This window comes from Neoarius graeffei, chromosome 21, assembly GCF_027579695.1.
Source record: "Neoarius graeffei isolate fNeoGra1 chromosome 21, fNeoGra1.pri, whole genome shotgun sequence".
NCBI classification, from domain to species: domain Eukaryota; kingdom Metazoa; phylum Chordata; class Actinopteri; order Siluriformes; family Ariidae; genus Neoarius; species Neoarius graeffei.
Genome location: NC_083589.1, coordinates 35,671,670 through 35,695,631, shown reverse-complemented (window position 1 = coordinate 35,695,631; position 23,962 = coordinate 35,671,670). Strand labels below are relative to the sequence as shown.

The 23,962-nt window shown below is 41.0% G+C and overlaps 1 protein-coding gene across 2 annotated transcripts in view; it reads right to left on the bottom strand.

Moving 5' to 3' along the window:
• Nucleotides 1–6,551: 6,551 nt before the first annotated feature.
• The window catches only part of LOC132870076 (ATP-binding cassette sub-family D member 2), a 42,928-nt gene continuing 25,517 nt past the window's right edge, over nucleotides 6,552–23,962 (bottom strand). Inside the window, exons 4-11 of one of the 2 annotated variants that reach the window (XR_009651051.1) lie at nucleotides 22,317–22,485; nucleotides 19,185–19,279; nucleotides 16,979–17,124; nucleotides 16,146–16,291; nucleotides 12,352–12,436; nucleotides 12,142–12,267; nucleotides 7,627–7,962; nucleotides 6,552–7,181 (exon numbers count right to left, since the gene is read on the bottom strand). Coding sequence is in view for 1 of the 2 variants with exons in the window: in XM_060903619.1 (XP_060759602.1) it covers nucleotides 7,746–7,962; nucleotides 12,142–12,267; nucleotides 12,352–12,436; nucleotides 16,146–16,291; nucleotides 16,979–17,124; nucleotides 19,185–19,279; nucleotides 22,317–22,485 (984 nt within the window). In the remaining variant the exon portion in view is untranslated. Of the gene's footprint in view, nucleotides 7,963–12,141; nucleotides 12,268–12,351; nucleotides 12,437–16,145; nucleotides 16,292–16,978; nucleotides 17,125–19,184; nucleotides 19,280–22,316; nucleotides 22,486–23,962 lie in introns of both variants that reach the window. The other variant, XM_060903619.1, reaches the window with a different exon arrangement.

Genomic DNA, 23,962 nt, shown 5'->3' with positions numbered 1-23,962 from the left:
ACTATTATGAATTTCCTGGTTACACAGTGGGTGGCATGGTGGTGTAGTGGTTAGCACTGTCGCCTCACAGCAAGAAGGTCCGGGTTCGAGCCCAGCGGCTGACAAGGGCCTTTCTGTGCGGAGTTTGCATGTTCTCCCCGTGTCCGCGTGGGTTTCCTCTGGGTGCTCCAGTTTCCCCCACAGTCCAAAGACATGCAGGTTAGCTTAATTGGTGGCTCTAAATTGACCGTAGGTGTGAGTGTGAATGGTTGTTTGTCTCTATGTGTCAGCCCTGTGATGACCTGGCGACTTGTCCAGGGTGTACCTCGCCTCTTGCCCATAGTCAGCTGGGATAGGCTCCAGCTTGCCTGCAACCCTGCACAGGATAAGCGGCTACAGATAATGGATGGATGGATGGTTGCAGTTATACTTTGTGACTATAGGACACAGTTATAGAAGCGAGTTATTTATCTGTTATCACCCAGATGAGGATGGGTTCCCTTTTGAGTCTGGCTCCTCTCGAGGTTTCTTCCTCATGTCGTCTGAGGAAGTTTTTCCTTGCCACCGTTGCCACAGCCTTGCTCATTAGGGATATATATGTTTAAAGTCTTTATTTTTATGTAAAGCTGCTTTGTGACAATATCTGTATTTAAAAGCGCTACACAAATAAACTGACTTGACTTGATTGATCCGATTGCCTATTAATGAGTGAAATTGTTCAATGAATTCTAACTCGACCTTCAATTTTCCTTTTCTTAGTCTGCGCTCTAATGAACAATAATCACTTTGTATTGCATTTTACAGTTGTTTGAATAAGTTACCAAGGTATATGAAATTTGCACTGGAAAAAACAAAAAAAACATGCATTAATGTTATTTATTGTGTCTATGCTTCACTTAAGAAGATTTATTTCCATTTTTGGTGATAACTGGCCAGCTCGTATAATATACTTGCCTTATGCACAGAGCTGAACGTAAAACCCACGCCTCAATATCTGGCCAAATTAACAACTCCGATGTTGAAAGGTGGTTTCTATGGAAGCATTTAAACTGTTACTGAACATTAATGATCGGATAAGTATGTAATGGCACTGGCAACATCGATTTAAAAAAAAGAGAAAAAATAGTGAATAGACTCTCCAGTACAGCAATATACTGTGTATCAGGGCTTTACATTAGCACCCGCCCACCCGCCAAATGCGGGTAAAATTCGGCTTTGGCGGGTAATAACTTTAGTCTCACTAGCCACTTTGGCGGGTGGTTTATTCTGTGGTATGACAATATATTTTAATTGTAGTTTTCTCTGAAGGCATCTGATATAATAAACGCATTGCAATGTAATATTACGCACCTACAACTCCCATGAGCACCTGCATAAACATTCTGACAACGTTAGAATTGTTTAGAACGTTCATTAACGGCTCAGATAAAATCAGTGATGCGGTAACCTGCGGTTAATGAACGAAGGAACAAAGTTGCTGACGACTGACAAGCGCACTATGTGGCGGCATATAGCTGGAGTTTCAAACCCTGCTGCTCAGGAAAAAAGGGGCAGAGATGAGCAGGGCCGGAGCAGCATTTTAAAATCACCGAGGTCCGTGATGCGCAAAGCGCGCGCTGAAAAATGTTCGACATATTTAAATGAGAGGGGTGAATTACACGTCACACGAGAGCTATTCCTGAAATTCCTTTTAATGGTGTTTGAACTGAATATCGTCAGTTTTGAAAAAAATCATGTATCTGGCAAGAGTAAGAATAATTTAAGCGTGTTTAATGGTTTGATCTGGCCCAAGCAAGGAGGACAAAAGATACCCTAACCATGTAGCCTATGGAACTAAGATACATTAACAATCTGGCAGCTTGATGAAAGTGTGCTGATGGTTCCCATGGAAACCCCATGTCTATTGCACTGCGTTCTTCCGCCGAGTCGCGCGCTCATTTGCTTTTGTGTTCTTGGTCTCAGAGCTGTGTGCACCAAACACACACAGAAGACAGAATCAATGTTTAACATAATTAACAATGCACTTTTTACGGAGACGTTTTAATGTTATTCTTTTTTTATCCAGTTGAATATTTAGCTTACAAATGTATTTTCAGCTCTTAAAAATGACCGAGGTCCGGACCGCGGGGGCCTCAGAGCTGGCTGCGGCCATGGAGATGAACAAGACACTAATAGGAAGATAAGACAGTTCAATGACAAATGGAAGTTCGGGCAAGATTGGCTAGTTCATAGCAAAACCGAAAATACCCTGTACTGCGAAGACTGTAGAAAGTCTGGCAAAGACAGACACCAGTAATTTTAAACTCGAAACTATAAAGGACCATGAAAAGTCAAATGCACACATCGGGACTATAACATCAAAACAGGCGAAGATGGCTGGTTCACTACAGGACAGCATTGCTTTCAGGCCCTGGCTGTCATGAAGTCGGCTGAGCTGGAGAGGATGGAGCTGCTGTTTAGAAAAGTTAACGCGATTGTAAAGAAGTTGATCTCGCCCCAGCTATCATCTTATGGCCTGCTGGAAGCCTCAGGTCACGAAGACCATTTTTCATGGACCATTCAGACTCATCTGATGATGAATGTAATGAGGACATTTAATGTCTCTCTACACATGTTCACACACACACACACACACACACACACACACAATTAATAGATAATACATAATAATACTTGATAATACACATAATATTTGCATATCAAAACATCAAATGTTTTTCAATGATAAATGTTTTGAATTGGACTTTTAATATTAGAATCAGTTCAGTTGTACTGAATGTTATTTTTCATATTACGAAAATTCATTCTCGTATATGATATTTCATATTGTAAGGGGCTTGAATTTGAGTTCAATAAACAGAATACTCTGTTTATATTTTTGTCTGAATTGGTTGCATGTTTTCATATAGGGAGCTACCTTAACAGCACTGAATACTTGAGTGCTACTGTAGAGATACATTATACGCTGCCATTCATAATTAAATCTAGATCTTCCGAACTTTAACGTATCATGGTGAAGAAAAAACTGCGATTTCCTGGCAACAAAATTGTGGCTAGTGAAAAGGCTGAATGGCTAGTGACTTGGGAAAACCACTAGCCACAGTGGCCGGTGAGCATAAAAGTTAATGTAAAGCCCTGCCGTGTATATGTTGTCCAGAACCTAAAGCCTTTTTTTTCTGAGGTTATTTCTACAAATACCGTCTGTAGTTTTCATTTTTCATCCATGAGTATTCGAGCTTGATGGTGGTGCAGTGGTTAGCACTGCCGTCTCACAGCAAGAAGGTTTCAGGTTTGAACCTCATGACCAGTGGGGGCCTTTTTGTGTGGAGTTTGTACCGTATGTCCTGCGTGGGGATGCTCCGGTTTCCCCCGCAGTCCAAAGACATGCAAATTAGGTAAAATACCCAGGCACTGGGGTTGTACAAGACAGTGCGTACTTAGTGCCGGTCCCAAGCCCAGATGGATTAGGGAGGGTTGCGTCAGGAAGGGCATCTGGTGTAAAACCTATGCCAAATCAGATATGTGGAACAGATCCGTTGTGGTGACCATTAACGGGAAAGAATATTTGAGCTTAATAATCACCCTTTTCATGTGAAAATAAAAGTTTGAAGGGAAAAAAAGATTTCATGCATGTAAAAGGATGAGATCAGACTTCTTTCTCAGTTTGTCCTGAATTCACGAAGAACATCATTTGCTCATATATCAAACATAGACATATACACCAGAGGCTCTTCTAGTCCCTGTGCACTACACATTGTATTGTGTTTCTCTGCTCACACCACATTTTCATCTAATGAAGCACTTCCTAAGGTCACACTTTTAATTCAAGTGAATTATGGGTCACACATGCAGGGACTCCAAAACTTAAATAAAGTAAAACTGCTCTAGTAAACAGTACATTACTGAAGAATGAAGACTATTATTTAAAAGAATTACAGCAAAGTAACAGCTACTTCCAATATAAAGTACAGGTTTTTAATAAAGCTTAAATAAGACAATCTGTACACACATTAATGCTTACTTGCTTATTTACTGGGTACTTAACATTTCATCTCTTTGTTTAGATACGTAACAGGCAACTTTCAAACCTCATATATTCCTATGTTAGACAAAATATGGGAGTATTATGACATGCAAAATGACGGCTTGTCCATTCCAAGTTATATTTCTAAGAAGATATACAGTATTTGCATTTGTGCAGGAATAAAAATGCAGAACTTGCCTGAAAAAGACTTTGCAAAAACATGCTGTCTGTATCCAAGTACCAATCATTATAGCAAATTGTAAATTCATCACATCAGAAAAACATCTCTGATACTCCCGTGTAGGCAAAATATAAGCAAGTCAAAATATAGGATAAGTTTCAAACATATAAAACACTGTCTATTTACAATATCGGAATGACATGTTTGAAATAAATGTGATGTAAATATGACGGTGTGTCCTACTGAAGGGCACGAAACGGGCCGATACGGATACTGAAACCAGAAATAAAGAAATGACGATGTTATTTAATGCTAATGCGTCTGGCATCCAACATGTTTCATATGCCATTAACAATTATTCTATCCACATTCACTGGATATGAGCAATCGTGCGCTCTGATTGGCTACTCTATTACTAGGCTATCAGCTCATATACCGTGAGTAGAGAAAAACAAAATGGCAGCGCGTTTTACTGAACCAACCGAGGATGAAATTAAAACTCTACTCGAAAACAAAACCCCAAAAAATACCAAAAAAAGCAGCAACAAAACATGGAATGAAAGTATTTGATGGTAAGAACGTCTCATCTCATCTCATTATCTCTAGCCGCTTTATCCTGTTCTACAGGGTCACAGGCAAGCTGGAGCCTATCCCAGCTGACTACGGGCGAAAGGCGGGGTACACCCTGGACAAGTCGCCAGGTCATCACAGGGCTGACGCATAGACAACCATTCACATTCACACCTACGCTCAATTTAGAGCCACCAGTTAACCTAACCTGCATGTCTTTGGACTGTGGGGGCACCCGGAGGAAACCCACGCGGACGCAGGGAGAACATGCAAACTCCGCACAGAAAGGCCCTCGCCGGCCACGGGGCTCGAACCCGGACCTTCTTGCTGTGAGGCGACGGCGCTAACCACTACACCACCGTGCCGCCCTGGTAAGAACGTATCGTTTTTATTTTTCAAGAATTATTATTATTATAGCATTTTTCACAAATTGATACTGTCATTTCGCCGGTTTGTTTACATTCTAAACAGAAATGATTTTGTCGGACGTTTTGTATAAAATTTTTATTTATCGGATTTGCAAAAAATAAAAATGTTCTTTCTCAAAAGCCAGTCAATGTGGATAGAGTAAAACGGTTATTCCGCTCAATCTCGTCGTACATGGCTTACAGCCGACTCGGCGCTACGCACCTCGTCAACTATCAGCTCATGTACGACTCAATTTCGTGGAATAACTGTTAAATATTCAGTAAAGAAAAGAGCACCCACCTCCCCTTTCTAAAATTGTCAGTTTGCAATGCAAAGTATAAAATGTTTCTAAACTACAGTATAATATCAAGCTTATCAAAGTCCAATCACATAATGTCTAGCTTGACAGCAGTGAATCAGCAGGTAATGTTCAAATCAACACCGACAAAATTCACAGTAGATCAGTCCATCAAGAGACGGACGTTCATTATAGTGATTGAGCAATTCGTGGTGATGATGATAAACAAATTGTGACATAAATACGTATTATAAGGTTCTGTCTGGGTTAAGAATGAATGAGACTGAAACTTAAAATACCAAGGTCGCAAAATGTCTGTCTAAAATCAGCCTGCAGTCTATTACTTATCATATTGTCCAGACTATGACTTTTTTTTTTTTTGTCTTCTAACAGGTTCTACAACTTTAACTCAATGTACAGTATACAGCATGTCAAATCAATAATTTGGCAAGATCATTCTTGTACTCAAGAAAATACTACAGTAAAAGAACCATCCGGTTCTCTGTGTTATTGCCAAAGTGCTTCGGGATTTAATCAAAACATACGCCACATCATTTACCTGTGTGAAGTGTGTTCATTTTGTTCTTAGGGTGTCAGTGCAAGTGCTGGCCAAGAACATGACGAAACAGCCCTCTCCATCCCTGCCATGCTGGAGTCCAGATTCCAAAAAGCAACACAATGAAAATATCATGACAGCCTAGTAAATATGATATATTATGATCATGACTGGGGGCGGCACGGTGGTGTAGTGGTTAGCGCTGTCGCCTCACAGCAAGAAGGTCCTGGGTTCGAGCCCCGGGGCCGGCGAGGGCCTTTCTGTGTGGAGTTTGCATGTTCTCCCTGTGTCCGCGTGGGTTTCCTCCGGGTGCTCCAGTTTCCCCCACAGTCCAAAGACATGCAGGTTAGGTTAACTGGTGACTCTAAATTGACCGTGGGTGTGGGTGTGAATGGTTGTCTGTGTCTATGTGTCAGCCCTGCGATGACCTGGCGACTTGTCCAGGGTGTACCCCGCCTTTCGCCTGTAGTCAGCTGGGATAGGCTCCAGCTTGCCTGCGACCCTGTAGAAGGATAAAGCGGCTAGAGATAATGAGAATGAGATGAGATCATGACTATCTGATGATTGATTGTGTGGAGCAGTGAGGAGTGTTGCTGCCTCACAGGTCCAGGGTCCCGGGTTTGATCCTGTCCGAGGTTGACTCAGGATTGAACCGTCTGTGTGTACATTGAGCTGAGTTCTCCAGTTTTCTCCCACCCTCCAAAAACATGCTGGTAGGTGGACTGGCGATGCTAAATTCCCCTATAGGTCCTAATGAATGTCTGTGGTGCCCTGCAATGAATGGACTGGCAACCCATGGTGCATTCCTGCCTCATGCCAAGTGATCCTGAGATGATGAACCAGGATGAAGTGGTTCTTGAAGATGGATGGATGGATGAATGAATGAATGAATGAATGTTTGATGATTTTGAGAAACTCTTTTGCTCAACCAGAATGAAGAAAAGCTCAAAGTCTTATGCTGAAACTAAAATGACACTTACGAATAGAATCATTGACAAAAGCAGATTACAAATGATAGCACCCATTAGTCACTGATAAAGCTGAAAGCTGTTACTAAACAAATATCAAACTAGACTTCAGAGGCTTTTTTAGGTTGAGAAATTAGCTGTTAATGGTTAAGTGTTTTGTGTAATATACGTACCAGTAAGCCCAAACCACATACTTTCTAGAAAGAACCAAACAATAAGCAGCATCATAGCAGGTACAGATACAGTGTTTCTTATAACATCAGACATAGCTATCATTGCCGTGGTATGACACGTACATCAATAAAAACATAAAAAAAACCCACTAACGTTGCAATCAATCCCTTTTTCTGAAGCAGCAAATTATACTGCAATAATTACAAACAGCTTAGCTAAAATATCTCTGAACTCTGAGATAAAAACACTGACAAAATCTCCATCAGGGAAAAGAAGACAATAAAATGGCATTTTTTTTTCTTTAGAAAGCGAAAATCACTTTAAAAATCACTGCTGAACGCTGCAGGAACTCCGTAGTTTTGACAATGGCGTAAGGATACGTGCGCTCTGTACGGTAATTTCCCTCCCATTCATTTTCAATGTGGTGTAGTGAATAAAGGTTGAAGGGATTTTGGGAACCTGACTCACGCTGTAATGGGTAAAGTTGAGCTGCAGCCTTGAAGCGCTGACCGTTCAGGACTTGGTGGGAAAGGTTGCTGATGTCTGGCGTGCAGTGTCCATATGGTTTAACTCCAGCTCTCTGTCTCTCATTCCCCCTCACCGGCCTCTGCTGTCTTCAGCACAGAGTCCTCACCCAAGATCTTACACAGTTCATTCAGTCTCTGTTGCATTTTGGGAATGCCGGCGAGCTGAGCCTCGAGACGCTGCTTCTCCTCAGTGAGAGAGAGCCGAGTAGCTGTATCCAGCTGCTCGAACCGCCAACCTCCTTCACCGTCAAACTGCAGCAGGTGTGTGTGGTACTTCCTGTACCATGTGACAAGAACAAATACAACAAGCTGAGGTGATGTGGGGAAAGTGTTATTCATGAAATCAGCCAGACCTCTATTGTTTTAAAGTGACCCAGGTCGATGTGCTGGTTCAGGAATCATTTAATCCACTCCTCTTTTGGAATTGTTTGAGCTGATACCCATCCGCATTGCTGGTGTACATTTTTGTTTCAATACATTTTATTTCCTAATGCGGGGCGTCCTAACCACGTGTTAGTCTGTTTACAAACCGCTCGCTCAGCAGACAGTTCGGAAAAGTCACACGAGGTCATGCGCGGGTCCAGTGGCGGCTGGTAGTCTTTCAAACGGGAGGCTGGTCGGTTACGATATTTCCAGATTTTAAAAGAAAAAAGAAAAAACACATCAATTTTGCCCATACTCTTGCCTCTGATCTGGCTGATTGTTAGCAGGGTCACAAACTGTGAAATAACAGGTTCTTTTGGCCCATTAGCCTACTGTCCAATATACATGATGTTGGGGGGGGTATATTTTAACATTTTATATTTTAAAATTGTGGCATGTTGTTTAAAAATTGATCATTATTGAAAGCAGCTCTTTGTCAGGAACCTCAGCAGTAACAGCAGAGTGTTCTGGAATAGGCACAAGCACTGACCTTGGGGAGCCAAACATAGAGCTGGGTGCCACACATTTCATTCAGTGACACTTTCCCTATATTTTACTTATTTTGCCTGAGAAATGTTTTATTGACAATTTTGATAACCCTTCACTTTTAATCCAGGTCTGTAGTGTGAAATGTTCTCGGCTGTGTTTTTGTTTAAAAATGTTTTCCAAATTGTAGCTGTGTTTAATTCATATCCAGAAAAATATATATTCCAATATAATATACTCAGCATAAACATTTTAAATAGATTCTATATTTTTGGTCCATCCATGCCATATTACTAAAGTAGCCTATTTACTGTTGTTGATGTGGGTCACTTGCTGTTAGCCAATTCACTTTCTCGTACCAGGAGAGCTGAAAGGAACGAGTATTATTCCCTACCTTTTTCACCAAGTCAATTTGAGGCGTTGGTCTAACCTCCTCTTTAATTTTTTCCTCAAAAGGAAGACTGGCAAATGGCTTCGCCAAAATTAAATCAGCAATGCTTGGCATCCATGCGCAGCTTTCTTGCTAGCTCACTAGCCCCCTCAAGTTCAAGTTCAGTCACTCAAATAAACAAAATTTCTGGAACTAAGATAGCAAACTTGACAACACTATATTTACAGTTTATTTACAATGAAAATATATACAAACTAAAAAAAGCTGGTAGAAACCGTATGTAATGAATGAAATCGAAATGTAAGCTGATCTCTTACAATACACCACAGCACTTGCGAATCCGCATGGGACTGAACTGAAACTCACCGCTGCCTGTCTATATTTGAAACGAGCTGTCAATCAAAGAAAATATCCGGCCGCTTTCACCAATCACCAGTCTCCTCGCGGAAAGCTTTGCCATGTCCCTCCCACTGTGAGGCTCGGAGTCTGTGGGCGGGCATTTTCGCAGTATTTGTCCAATAACCGTCTTGCATTTTGAGATTGAAGAGCGCATCGCTCCCAAATACCATTGAAGTCCACTGAGGCTGGGAGTCCGTGGGACTCCGTGGGCGGGCGTTTTCGCAGTATTTGTCCAATAATCGTCTTGCATTTTGAGATTGAAAAGTGCATAGCTCCCAAATGCCATTGAAGTGCACTGAGGCTGGGCTGCATCGCGCTGTCACGAGGGGGAAAAACTCACGCACACATTAGGCGAACTGGGGAAAGTTATAACGGAATGCTTTCACACTGTAGTTGGGTTGAGCACATACATTTCTATGATTCTGGATCTGAAATAGCAATGTTATAAGGTTGGCTATAACATAAGCCTAGCGCAATTCATCCTACACGATGTTCGTCATTTTTAGAGGAGGCTGAGCCTCCCTCGTTGTCTTAGAGCAATCGCCCGTGCGTGGGTCAGAGGTCGTGATCGCAGAGCCACAGCAAGCATGGCAGGATCGCCCAGATCGAACGAAGATTCCTATATCGAGACAAAAAAATGACGATTTTAAGGAAGTATCTAATGTTGTCCGAGGCAAAATGCACCAGAAAAGAGAGGGAAAAAACACGGCAGACAAGCCGAGTAAATATTGCTGGCTCTTGAGCGCTCGCTTCTGTGTTGGAGGCCGCCGGTTCCACCATGTTTGTTGCGACCTTGCTCATTATAATGAGGATAAACTTTGGCTGTTTCCGTACCCAAGTGTAAACCTTAGCACATTCTTCTTCAGCTCATTCTCCTTCACAGGCATGAGGTAACGGGCAATTCAGTGTGTGATTCAAGTACCGAGGGGTTATTCTAGCTCCACAGGGTACTATTTATCTTTTTAACCCATCGACCTGTGTCACTTTAAGCCATTCACGAATAATCATACACAGTAGGTAGGGCTGTAAGAACTAATTGATAAATTTCAATAATAAAAAAAATAGTTTCAAACGTTTGTTGTCTATGTTACCTCACTCCATGCCACAATGTGAATCAATTAGCTTATTTTTCAAACCAATAGTGTTGATAAACAATGTGCTGATGCTGAAATGATAGTTTAATTTCCTTATGTTAAAAAAATGTCTTTTTGAATAAAATGTATAAAGTCATCAAGTCGCCATCCTGCTTTCGGTTCACATCGAAGGTGCTGGGAATTGATCCCAAAAAGAGTCGATTCCTTGATTTGTAGGCATTTAAGTGTCAAGCGCAAAGATTTGGAGTCTGTTCCAGACACTGAATATGATTCACTTCGTGTAAACACGGCAAGCGAAATGAATTTAGTATCAGTGTTTCACTTAGTGAGACATCCAGTGGATACTGGCCTCCGATTTGAATTTGACTGATGGGAATTCAACGACTCAGAGCTTGAAATGCAGGTAAGACCTTCTGCCAGCGAATGAGACCATCAGTCACACTGACATATCGTTGCAAAAACGTGTATGAAACCAGTAAAAAAAAAAAAAGAAAAAAGTATGGAATATGGAGTACAATACCTTGTATTAGATTGGTGTCTGATTTTTAAAACAGTAATTGATGTAAGTACTTATTTTTATGCTGTGTCTGATAAATGTCAGTAATGGTGTATTGTAGATAGTGATCTGTTATTTTATTAAGCCTCGTTAAGAGCTATATAGAAGTATTAGTTGATTTGAACTGCTAAGGTTTTACTGTAAAAACAATTCTACTTACTGATCAATCAAAGAAAACAAACAAACAAACAAACAAAATATCATGAATCGTTAATTGCAGCCTGAAAACAGAATACGGGTGAGTGTCGTTAATATTTGTTTTCACGCTATAGGAACACGGAAAAGGCATAATCAAGCCTTTTAACAACATCTGAATGAATAAACTGTAACATTATGAGCAATCGTGCGCTCTGATTGGCTACTCTACTATTAGGATATCAGCTCATATACCGTGAGTAGAGCAAAACAAAATGGCAGAGCATGTTGCTGAACCAACCGAGGATTAAATAAAAACTCTACTTGAAAACAAAACCCCAAAAATTATCAAGTATTTAAAAGAAACAGAAATAGCTAAAAGAATATCGTGGGTTTTTTTTATGCCCAATATATCCCGTTCCACGCTCCAGCTCAGTCAGTGGCGGTAATGCACCTTTAAGTTGATTTACCAACTGGCAAAAAACCCTGAAGAAGAAAACCCCGAAACATACAAAAAAAAAGCAACTAAATATGGAATGAAAGTATTTGATGGAAAGAACATGCCTTTTTAAAAAAATGTTTTTCCAAGAATCATTATTATCGCATTTTTCACAAATTGCTCCTGTCATTTTGCCGGTTTGTTTACATTCTAAGCGGAAATGATTTTGCCGTACGTTTTGTATAAAGTTTTTATTTATCAAATTTGCAAAAAAATAAAAATGCTCCGTTTCTCAAAATTCAGTGTATGTTGAAAGAATAAAACAGTTATTCCGCTCAATCTCGTCATACATGGCTTATAGCCAACTCGGGGCTCCGTGCCTCGTCGGCTATCCGCTTACGTATGACTCGATTTCGTGGAACAACCTTTAAATATTCAGTAACGCTCTTGCACTGTTCCATGTTGTATTCATCCTTTAAAATAACATGTAGTTTAAAAATCTTCACTACAACTGTGACGTGCCGATGCCTTACCAGAGAGAGGGCCGATGGGTAATAGACAGCAAGGAGATCCCAGCATCCTTTGCAGCCTGGAATATTTTACCCTCCACATCAATACTGACCGCACTTGTGCACTCATCCAAAAGGGCATACTTGGGCCTAGAAAGACATGTACGGATGTTAAGACAAATTTAAGGCACACAGTGATGATCTTGCTCACGTAATGGCCTGCAGATGTCTTACTTGTGGTAGAACATGCGAGCCATGCCCATCCGCTGCTTCTCTCCTCCTGACAGCACATCTTTCCAGTCCACCTCTGCTTCCCAGCCTGTAAATACAAATAGAATAGAATTCACATATCATATTTATTTATATTTATATACACACTCACTGGCCACTTTAATAGGAACTTGTTCTTGATTCTAAGATTCCTGTTCTTGGCTCGCAGGACTGGAACCCAGTGTGGTTTTCTGCTGTTGCATGCTGAGATGCTTTTCTGCTCACCACGGTTGTAAAGAGTGATTTATATGAGTTACTACATCCTTCCTGGCAGCCCGAACCAATCTGACCATTTTCCTCTGACCTCTCTTATCAACAAGGCGTTTGTTTCCACCCACAGAACTGTCGCTCACTCTGTGTTTTTTGTTTTTCGCACCATTCTGTGTAAACTCTAGAGACTGTTGTGTGTGAAAACCCCAGGAGATCAGCAGTTTCTGAAATACTCAAACCAGTCCATCTGGCTCAAACCAACACCCAACCCATGCCACAGCGAAAGTCACACTTTGAGATCACAATTTTTCCCATTCTGATGTTTGAAGTGGACATTAACTGAAGCTCTTGATTTGTATCTGCATGATTTGATGCATTGTGCTGCTGTCAAGGGATCGGCTGATTAGAGAACTGCATAAAAGAGCAGGTGGATGGGTATTCCTATTAAAGTAGCCAGTGAGTGTATATACAATGCGTTTATAATTTATATTTTGCAAAAATACTTGTTACTGTAGTTGTTGTGTATTCTGAGAACATTCTGAGATTCAGATAACCATATAAAGCAAGAGGGATGTATTTGTATTGGTTGTTAAACATGTACAGTTTTGCAATGGAACTACGAGGCTGATTTTTAAAAATCTTTTCCCCAATTTTCTCCCTAATTTAGGTGGAGCCAATTCCCACCTACACGGGCGCAGATAGAGGGTGGGACGGGTGGGATTCATCACACTCAGATTTAAATTCACCTCATTCGGTCCCCCCCACTTATAGGGAGGAAAAAACGTCTATACTGTCTTTCTTTGCATAAGGCAAACCTCACGGAAAAATCAAAAGACTAATTACCATTCGGTTTATTGAGGTGCACAGCAGTACATACATAGTTGCAACAACTCACATAAAACAAAACAAAGACTGATATTCGGTTGGTTGAGCTGCGCAGACTGCACAGGTTGCGAGCTCGAGCTTGGTTGCTATGGTTACCCACAACAAGTTTGACAGGCATATCGGGGACAGCTCCTAGTTCAGGACCCCAACACGGCATGATGAAGGGTGCCAAACTGAAAAGGCAGAAAACGATTGCATCGTTTTTTTCAAAAAACAACGACTGCAAGTAAACTGTGCCTTACTTTATCATATCACCTTGCAATTTTTTGATAGTCTGTTCAAAGTAATGTCGTAGTGAAAGTAAAATCGTACGGAGTAGAGATGCCTTTCTGGTAGCCTCCTTCTTTCGGTGGTAGCCTGTAGATACAGTGCTCAGAAGGCAGTTTTAATGTTTAATCTGGCGTTCCCTGCCATAATTTCAGCGAGCATATTGTTTCATAAGGAAACTTTGCGAAGAGTTGTTGACTGACTGCAGCTCATGCAACACACAGGCATAGTTAGAAAGTCAACACATGTTGACAACACATGTTGGGGTTGGTTTGCTGGCAGCTTTGTCCCCCCCCCAGTTCAAAAAACGTATCTGTGCCCCTGCCCAACCACCAGACAGGCCTCCCGTATCCCATGACAGCTCCCAACCAGTGAGGGTGATCATCACGTGCTTTCTCCAAGGACTCTGACTTCATCTTTCCAAACTGCTGCTTACACCATGTTAGTTGGCGGTATAACACCCTCTGAGGAAAGTGCTATCCGCCCACTTCCATATTTCATATGAGCTCACAAATGCCCAATGTCACTGTCATTGAGAGACGATTGTGAGAGCACAGGCCAATTTTGCTCTCTTGAGCTCCCAGCTATGCAATCATCAGGAAGAAAAATATTTTTAACGCTTAAGAACTACAAAGCCTTTTTTATCACTTTTTTTTTTTTAAACTCATCTTGACCATGGGTGCCAATAATTCTGGAGCTGACTGTATAGTTAAAAATTTTTGTAATTCAAAAATTGACCGCAGAAGTTACAATTAAAATGGTCACCCTTGTCCCGATTGTCAGTAACAGCACTGAAAACCAGAGTTCGGAGCAGCTTCCAAACATGGCCGCTCCGGACTACACTTCCCAAGAGCAACACCGCCCCCCCATCACCGGAATTCTAATCGCTTCACCTGCAGCCAATTACGCCGCAATCACCAACCCCATATCCTTGACTTGCAAGTGATGTCAAAGCAAAATAGAAACCCGGATGTCGGCGGATATACAAATGCGTGGTCAAGCGGCATTCCATACAAAACATAGTCACATGTGCGCAACTCTTTGTTTTTCCACTGCTTTAAGTGTTCTTTTAGCTCTGCCATATCTTTGTGCTGTGTATGGTTGTGGTCACAACAGTACTCGTGACCGTGGAACGTTTCGATATTTTAGAATTCCATCCGTGATTCGGAAAGAGGGTGAGGAAACTCTGAGGCTTAGTACGGAGAGGAGACAAGCACGGCTGAACAACATCGGCAGGGCTGATCGAACCGAGGCTAAAACCAGAACAGCTCGTGTTTGCAGTAATCATTTTATCTCCGGCGAGATTCAAAAGCTTTCTCGATAATATCATGGAAGAATTTTATTTTGTGTTGCTAGAATTTTGCTATAAAATGAGCCTTCTCTTGTCGTGGTTCACTCGGTCGTTGTTAAAATTATAACACGTGTATTGCCATTTTGCTTCTAGGAGCGCCAGCAAAATTATACGATAGAAACAATCCAGACTGGGCACCCACTCAGAAAATGGGCTATGTTTTTCATCCAAGGTCAGACTTGATTCTTCGGCAGCCAAACCAGATAGAACATATCTGGGTACTCGATGGTCGGTAGATGCGTCTTATCTTCAGAAAAATCTGACTTTTTAAAAAATAATATGGGTCAAAACCACACACATCTATCTTCTCTTTGTATCGAATCTTTGCTCGAGTGTTCAAATCGTGGTAATAGTGAGAAAATTCAGCACTGTTTACAGACACGCTTTCAGCAGCTGCCATCCTAGTTGCTTTGTATATCCACCATCATGGCGGACGCTCATGACGTAGCACGTTTTGATCACATAGCTGCAAGTCATCTATAAGCTCAGCAGTTACAAGCACTTCTCGTGAAGTATCGTTCTGTGTCTCGTACCAGACTTTATCAAGCCTAATATTTATCTGACTTCCTGTTAAGACCTCTGTTCCTGTTTTCTCCCGACTTCGTCTTCTCGTCTGCCCTGCACTGCGCTGTTTGCCGATCGATCAACCCACGCCTGTTTCCTGACTACGATTCCCGCTTCGCGTTTTGGCTTTGTCTGCAGTTTGCGCCGCACCTGCTCTCCCGTGGCGTTTGCGTCCGTAAGTGCCTGTGATCTGACACCGATAAAGTCATTTCTTTCGCACATGCACACTGGTGGGAAATTCACATTAACTATTCATAGTACCGAAGTGTGAAAAAGAGCTGTTACTGTGGTTGAATTCCCTCTAGCCAGAAAGCACTCATTCTGACACACACACTTTGACATATCCACATCCCATCCCATTCCCTGACCCTGGACAAGCTCATCAACCTTCAATGTCATTACAAAAGGCCTTTTGTGGATCGGAAGGACTTTTTAAATGGAGTTCAGTAAATGTTATTCAGGAGCCGTGTGGGCAGCGTACCTCCTTCTCGGGTGACAATGTGTTTGAGGTTGACGATATCCAGAATGTCTTCCAGGTCTTTGTCTCTATAGCCCTTCTCATGCATGTCCTCCATAGAGTCAGGGTACGTTACCTGATCTCGCAGCGTCCCAATAGACATGTAAGGCCTGTAAAGACGATGCATATTTGAACACAGTGTGACGGCTGCTCTAAAGAGTGTTACGAGTGTGTTCCTTACTTCAGCTGAAGAACCTTTGAATGAACAAATGTGACCCTGTCAGTACAGGCAAAATAAAAATCAAATCCTGTAACAAAATAATTACAAATTAAATAAAAATAGTAGTTTATTCCTGTTGCCTGTGTAATATTCGCTGACACAGAGGTCAACTCTGTTTGAAAGCCCCCTTCTTAAAGAAACATAATGTTGATAGATAAATAATAATAATAATAATAATAATAATAATAATGGAGGAGGATATTAGTATAAAATATGAGTGATAAATCCAAAATTATAAAAATTCTTTACTTCCTGTTTCGTTCTGAATATTCACTGTACTCCAGAATGATGTGTGTGAGCCTGCTAAATATTTCAGCAGTAAGAGCTCGAGTTTCCTGTTCTCAGCAGCACCTTCCTGCCTCAGTTACCATCTCACTCCTGTTACACTGTATGCAGTCGAGTATCTGTCAGTGTGTGTGTGTGTTGCCATGAATAGGTGTGGATGGATGTGTGCTTTGTGTTTGCGCAAGTATATGAACAATATGCCTGAACAACAATGTGTGATTAGTGTATTTTTCCATGTATGAGTAGTGCATTTCTAGTTTGTGTGAGAGAGAGAGAGAGAGAGAGAGCTCACCTCTGTGGGATGTAGAACATGTGTTGTGGAGCAGGTTTGTACAACATGCCACTGTACACAGGCCAGAGACCACTAAGGATGCGGAAGAGAGAGCTTTTCCCACAGCCATTAGGTCCTGTGATTAGGAGGTGCATACCCTCCTCCACCTACACATCATACAACACATACAATTTTATTCTTATTTTCATACTTTTTTTTTCTTACCTTTTATCCCTGGACCATACAAAACACACCTGTAATGTTTTTAACAACTAAAGTGAATGAAGTAAATGCTCTTATTTGTTATTCAAACATATTTCTATGACTGTCAGGTAGGGGTGTGCATTGGCACAGCCCTCACGATTCAATTCGATTACGATTCGGAGGGTAACGATTCGATTCGATTCAATCCGATTCTACGATGCATTGTGATGCGTTAAAATTTTACTGAAAGCAAGGCAAATTTTTCAGTAGTCATGAGGCAATACAAGCAGTCAGATACTGAACAACATTTTATTGGCTGTTGTGTGTATCACTCCTGTTTTAAACAAAATAAAATTGAATGTTATAGAGTTTCAAATATGAAAAAGAAAACAAATTACAGCTTTTTAGTGCTTTGAATGAGACCAGATCTTTCTTTTTTACACACAGGTCTTGTCTACTTTCCCATCAACCTCGTAGAATCCAAAATGTGCCCAGATGTCAGCTTTCCAAGCTTTGGGTGCGTTAATAATAACCTGTCTCTCACAGTCTTCTTCCTCCGCGTCAGCCATCTTGCTAAGCTAGTGCTCTCTCGACTGGCGTGCAGCTACAGACTACGCGTGTCTGTGATGTTGCTCCGGAAATGCCCACGGAAGTTTTTTTTTTTTAATACGCTGAATCGATCTGGCATGTTGCCGAATCGATGCTGAATCGTCCATGCCCCGCATTGCGATGCACTGCCGAATCGATTATTGTTGACACCACTACTGTCAGGTTGTTTTCACTGGTGCAGTCCTAAAATCCAACTTTTTTTCATGGTGATCAAGTGACATATTTAGTATCTCAAAGATATGACACAGTTTTGACTGAGGCTTTAAAACTAAATCACCGTCTAAAAACTGTTACAAATAAGAGTATACAGTAGGAGTCCATTTCTGTCCCCCAAGGTACAATCTACACTAATGTCACCCCTATAGCTCATTATTGGACCTCAAGGTTTATGGACCGTTTATGGATCATGGACTTTGTGTACCTTTTTTGGACCAAAAAGGTACATGTATAATGGGTACCGTGAGTTGGCCTAGTGGTTAGCGTGTCCGCCTCTTGACCGGGAGATCACAAGTTCTACTCACGGTCGGGTCATACCAAAGACAATCATAAAAATGGTACCTACTACCATCTGTAATACCGATGCGAGTGGGGAAGTCAAACTCTTGCAGTTACGAGAGGACTAGCCTCCCACTGTAACCCTAGCTGTATAGGCAAGAGGACAAGGGCTATCGAAACAGAGATCGGTGCCACACCCATACGCCTTAAAGAGTCGGTTAGTACTGGGACAGGAGACTGCCTGGGAAGACCAGATTCTGGCATGAGAGGAACTTTTATATAATGGGTATTAAAAATTACCTTTAGAAGGTACTGCCCCAGTAACAAGCCACTGTACCCCTAAAGATACAATAATGTACTTTATTTTCTGAGAGTGAACAGTGTTACCCCTTTTCCACCAACAGGAAACGGGTTCGATCGTGGGTCTTGCACTAAATTTTGAACTCTTCAGAGCATTTCGACCAAAAATAAATTGGTGCAGAAGCTGAAAAGTTGGTTCCCAGTTGGAACCAAAATATATTTGGTTTTCTCCGTGAAAACTGTGATGACATTGATGGGCGTAACATTAGTTTGGAGACGAAGCAGAGTGCAACAATGGAAAATACAACAAAAAAGGATGCATCATGAAAAATGGAATGAAAACAAATATCTGCAATAACGGAACAAAAACCCAGAGGTAATCAATGTGCGCCGCCATCTTGCTACTGCTGTTTACTCCCGTTGTGAATTAGGCAACGCCCTCCATTCATGACGCATCCTTGATTACAAAAGTTCTGCTCAAAACTGGTGAAAACATGGGCCGGTTTGCGAGCTGGCACCAAGGTTCAAAGAATCTTGAACGGAACCGGTTCAAGAACAGGTTCCCTGTTGGTGTAAAATGGGTACGAGTGTACAAAATAATTGACGTCCTTCTTCTTACCTTAAAGTTCAGGCTGGAAACAACCACATCCCCATTTGGAGTGATGATGGGAACATTTTCACACACTATACCCTTATCCACATCAATTACTTTTCCTAAGAAGGAAAAAAGGCAAAATTGTAATTGTGTGTGTGTGTGTGTGTACTAGTAAAAAAGGTTTGGACACACCTTCTAATTCAATGTTTTTTCTTTACTTTTATTAATTAAAAGACACTTCATGTCTTAAAGTGATGATGGATGTCATTTCTCTTTACTTAGCTGAGTGGTTCTTGACTTGATATGGATTACTACAGTTGTGGAATAGGGCTATTTACTGTATTATTACTTACTATTTACTGTTTGATCTCAAACCCATTAAGAAGGCATGAAATTACACTAATTAACTTTTGATGAGGCACCTGTTAATTGAAAAGCATTCCAGGTGACGACCTCATGAAGCTGGTTAAGATAATGCCAATAGTGTGTAAAGCGTCATCAAGGTAAATGCTGGCTACTTTGAAGAATATAAAATATCAAACATTTTTGTTTTTTTTAACACTTTTTTTTTTACCACATAATTCCATATCTGTTCCATGTGTTATTTCATAGTGTTGATGTCTTCAGTATTGTTCTACAATGTAGAAAATAGTCAAAATACAGAAAAAACTCTGAATAAGTAGGGGTGTACAAACTTTTGACTGGTATATACTTGTATTTTTGAGAATCCTTTTCTGTTAAAAAAAAAATAAGTTTTATGTTAGAATACCAGCATACAAAATGAAGTGCACAGCTGTAAAGTGAATTCGACCACATCAGCAGATCCAGTTATAGTTCCTGGTCGCTCATCTAAACTGCAAATGAGCTAATGTTCGTTCCTTTAACTGTTAGCTTTTTGTCACAACAGAATGCTTTTGAAGAGACAATCGATAAAACGCTGCTTTCAACTGAGCAAATACGGCTGAAATTCATAATCTATGCAGCTAAGTGCACCTAAGAAGCACTATACGAAACAGGATGCTATTAATGTGATGGTTGTTTATAAGCTGTGTACCGTAAGTATGTTGGACCTCTATGGAATCAATTTTGTGCCAAAATGTTCATACAATACTTTTGAAATATCAAACAAAAACGACAAATCAAAATACAAAAAAAGAAAAAAAAGAAAATTTTTTTAGACTGGCAAAAAAATTATTCGTGTAATCGTGCAAAATATCAGTCTATTACTCTTCAGAAACCTTTTATTTTTGTTCCGCGTCTTTCTCAGTTTTGTTTGACGTAATTTATTTTGGTTGCGATTCCAGCTTTCTCGTTTGCGCTCCCTGACTTTTTGCTTGCAGTTTTGGCACAAACTTCACGTGTGGGTGGGCTGTCCAGGAATGCATTCCCATTGGCTAACTTGTGTTTGACTGACAGCTACGCTCGGCCATTCCCTACTCGGATTCTGGCGGACTGTTTGACGAGTGACCGATCCATTGACGGTAAACAAGGATGGAGTGGACTTCAGTGGCGACTATGATATTGAATTTACACTTTGTTGAATTAATTCAATATCATAGTCGCCACTGAAGTCCACTCCATCCTTGTTTACCGTCAATGGATCGGTCACTCGGCAAACAGTCCGCCAGAATCCGAGTAGGGAATGGCTTAGCGTAGCTGTCAGTCAAACGCAAGTTAGCCAATGGGAATGCATTCCTGGACAGCCCACCCACACGTGAAGTTTGTGCCAAAACTGCAAGCAAAAAGTCAGGGAGCGCAAACGAGAAAGCTGGAATCGCAACCAAAATAAATTACGTCAAACAAAACTGAGAAAGACGCGGAACAAAAATAAAAGGTTTCTGAAGAGTAACAGACTGATATTTTGCACGATTACACGAATACTTTGTTTGCCAGTCTAAAAAAATTGACTTTTCTTTTTTTGTATTTTGATTTGTCGTTTTTGTTTGATATTTCAAAAGTATTGTATGAACATTTTGACACAAAATTGATTCCATAGACCTCCATTAGCAAAGTAGTAGGGAATATACTGTATAACTGTATACAATTAGTTAAGATAGGTCTAATGTTTCAAAAACCATGACAATACTGTCAGAATAATGTGTGTCGTGTATTCAGCATTGCAAAATGGAAAATGCAGGCATGTAAAATCTGAGTTTGTCCCTGTGTCCGAAATCACTCCCTACTCACTACATAGGGCACTACATAGTGAGGATGCCATTTTGTAGTGCTGTCCGAAACCTTAGTGAGGATTATTTACACCCTATATAGTGCATTCCCACAATGCATCATGAAAAGTAGTGTACAACCAATGGTCACTAACCAAAGCAATATATCCCATCGTGCATTGTGGTCGCGCTGAAAGAAATCAAATGAAAAGTCTCAAATTTGATTTAATAAAAGGCAGCGGCAAAGAAGAAAGTATTAAGACTTGATTAAAAAAACCTGAAAGATGCAGGTGTTGATTATTGTGGGAAATATGCTCAATATAATATGGATTTATCGCAAAAATACATGCATGTATTTATTATTTTCAAAACCCACTAGATGACTGATCCAGCATGTTTTAATTGTGCGACAGTAATGATGTAAATACCAGCGCGACGGGCTAGTGTCCAAAAGCGTTTTTTCATTTTACCAATGAGCTCAGTGTATATAGTCCTCTATATAGTAATTCCCTATATAGGGAGTAGTGAGTAGTGAACGAGTGAGCAATTTTGGACACAGGGCGTGTCTTCTACTGTGTTGTACAAAAAGAGAAACTCATATCCAGTATAATGTGAAATAAGCTAAATCTCTGATTGCATCTGAGTGATTAGTTTTTGTTTGGTATTGCTCTGTTGCATCATCCTGCTGATATGGCAGATATTTTTTTTTCTCTCTCTCCTGTCCATCAAGCAGAAAAAGGCTCCCTATTTGTGTTTGCTGCTCAACTAAAAATTTCATTACATATTTCTGAACGTGACATGATCCAATTAGCTCAAATATTTCTCCGTGCCGTGCTGCAGTTTGCTCCTTGATTCTGAATCCTGCTGCCTTCTGGATTAGAAAATATAAACACAAGCTTTATAATATTTAAGATGGGGTTTTAACTTTTTTTTTTTAAACTCTATCAGGCTTGTAGCTCCATGCCACGATTCCCTTGTGTTAATGCTGTACCTTTGATCTCTAGTGGACCATCGATGTGCAGCTCAGGTCTCCCGCCACCCTTCTCTCCAGCTACTGCCGTCGTGGAGACCAACGCACGCTTATACACACCCCTCTGCACCTCCTCGAACACCAGGAACATGTTGTGGACACGGGCTGTGTATCCAGCCAACTCCGTGACCTGCAGAACACAGGAAGAGTCTGGTGAATTGAGTGAGGTCATCTATTTAAACCTTTTATATGAGTATCTCTTATCGCCCATTCATATGTATTTACATATTATATCTTTAGCGCTCAGAACTCTTTCGCTATGAGTGCTTTATAAATCTTTCTGTTGCTTGTTGAACTCTGTATTTACCCGAGGCTGGCTTAGGTCATTTTCCAAAAAAATGCTATTTATGAAACGTGAGCACCTGAGCCAATATAGTGTAAAAAATAAAGTTTTCTGCAGACCATTTATTTATCACCATAGACAGTCTAGCGGAGAAAAATTATACTTTTGATTTGTTAGTGGTTTGGTTTCACACTGCACGTAATTAAATAAACAAATCAGAAATCTCATCTCATTATCTCTAGCCGCTTTATCCTGTCCTACAGGGTCGCAGGCAAGCTGGAGCCTATCCCAGCTGACTACGGGCGAAAGGCGGGGTACACCCTGGACAAGTCGCCAGGTCATCACAGGGCTGACACATAGACACAGACAACCATTCACACCCACATTCACACCTACGCTCAATTTAGAGTCACCAGTTAACCTAACCTGCATGTCTTTGGACTGTGGGGGAAACCGGAGCACCCGGAGGAAACCCACGCGGACACGGGGAGAACATGCAAACTCCGCACAGAAAGGCCCTCGTCAGCCACGGGGCTTGAACCCGGACCTTCTTGCTAACCACTACACCACCGTGCCCCCAAATCAGAAATTTCAATAAAATAGCCTCAATGAGGCTGCAGCTCATACTGGCCAAGACATCCATAAAATCGTAAATATGACGGGTAGCGCCACCATCTTGGCAACTTTTATGCACACGCACCTGGGGAACATTTGTCTGTGAGTTTGATCGAAATCCGATCAATCCTGTAGGAGGAGTAGCGATTTTTGTAAATTGTGGACGGACGACGGACAATGCGTGATCCCATAAGCTCATCCGGTCCGGCCTGATGCCAGATGAGCTAAAAAAAAAAAAATCACCTCAGACAGAACATTGGCTGGTGCTAAATAAATGCGAAATAAAAATTCAAATGATATCAATATATAAATTAAACTTATACAAACCGAATACATTTTCTGTCTCGCATCCAGCATGTTCTCTTTTTGTTCAACATCCTAAATAATGAGAACAGGTTGTATTTTTGCACTATTAGTTCACTATAGCTGCAATTAGGTTCATTTAGGGTCAAATCATTTTTTTCACTGTAATCAAACCTTCCTCACTTGGAACCCGATCACTGCATTGCATGGATGGTTTCAAACCATTCGTTTTGGTCCACACTTCTTACCTGGCTGCCAACAGGAAAACCACACCAAGGTCTGATTAAACCTGACTAAGTTCAGTGTCAGTGCTTTAAGTGGGCCAGTATGCAGTGCCGCCACTTCTAGATTTTAACCCTGGGACTTTTTACGGCGTACCGGGACTTCTCACAAGCTCACAGCACCC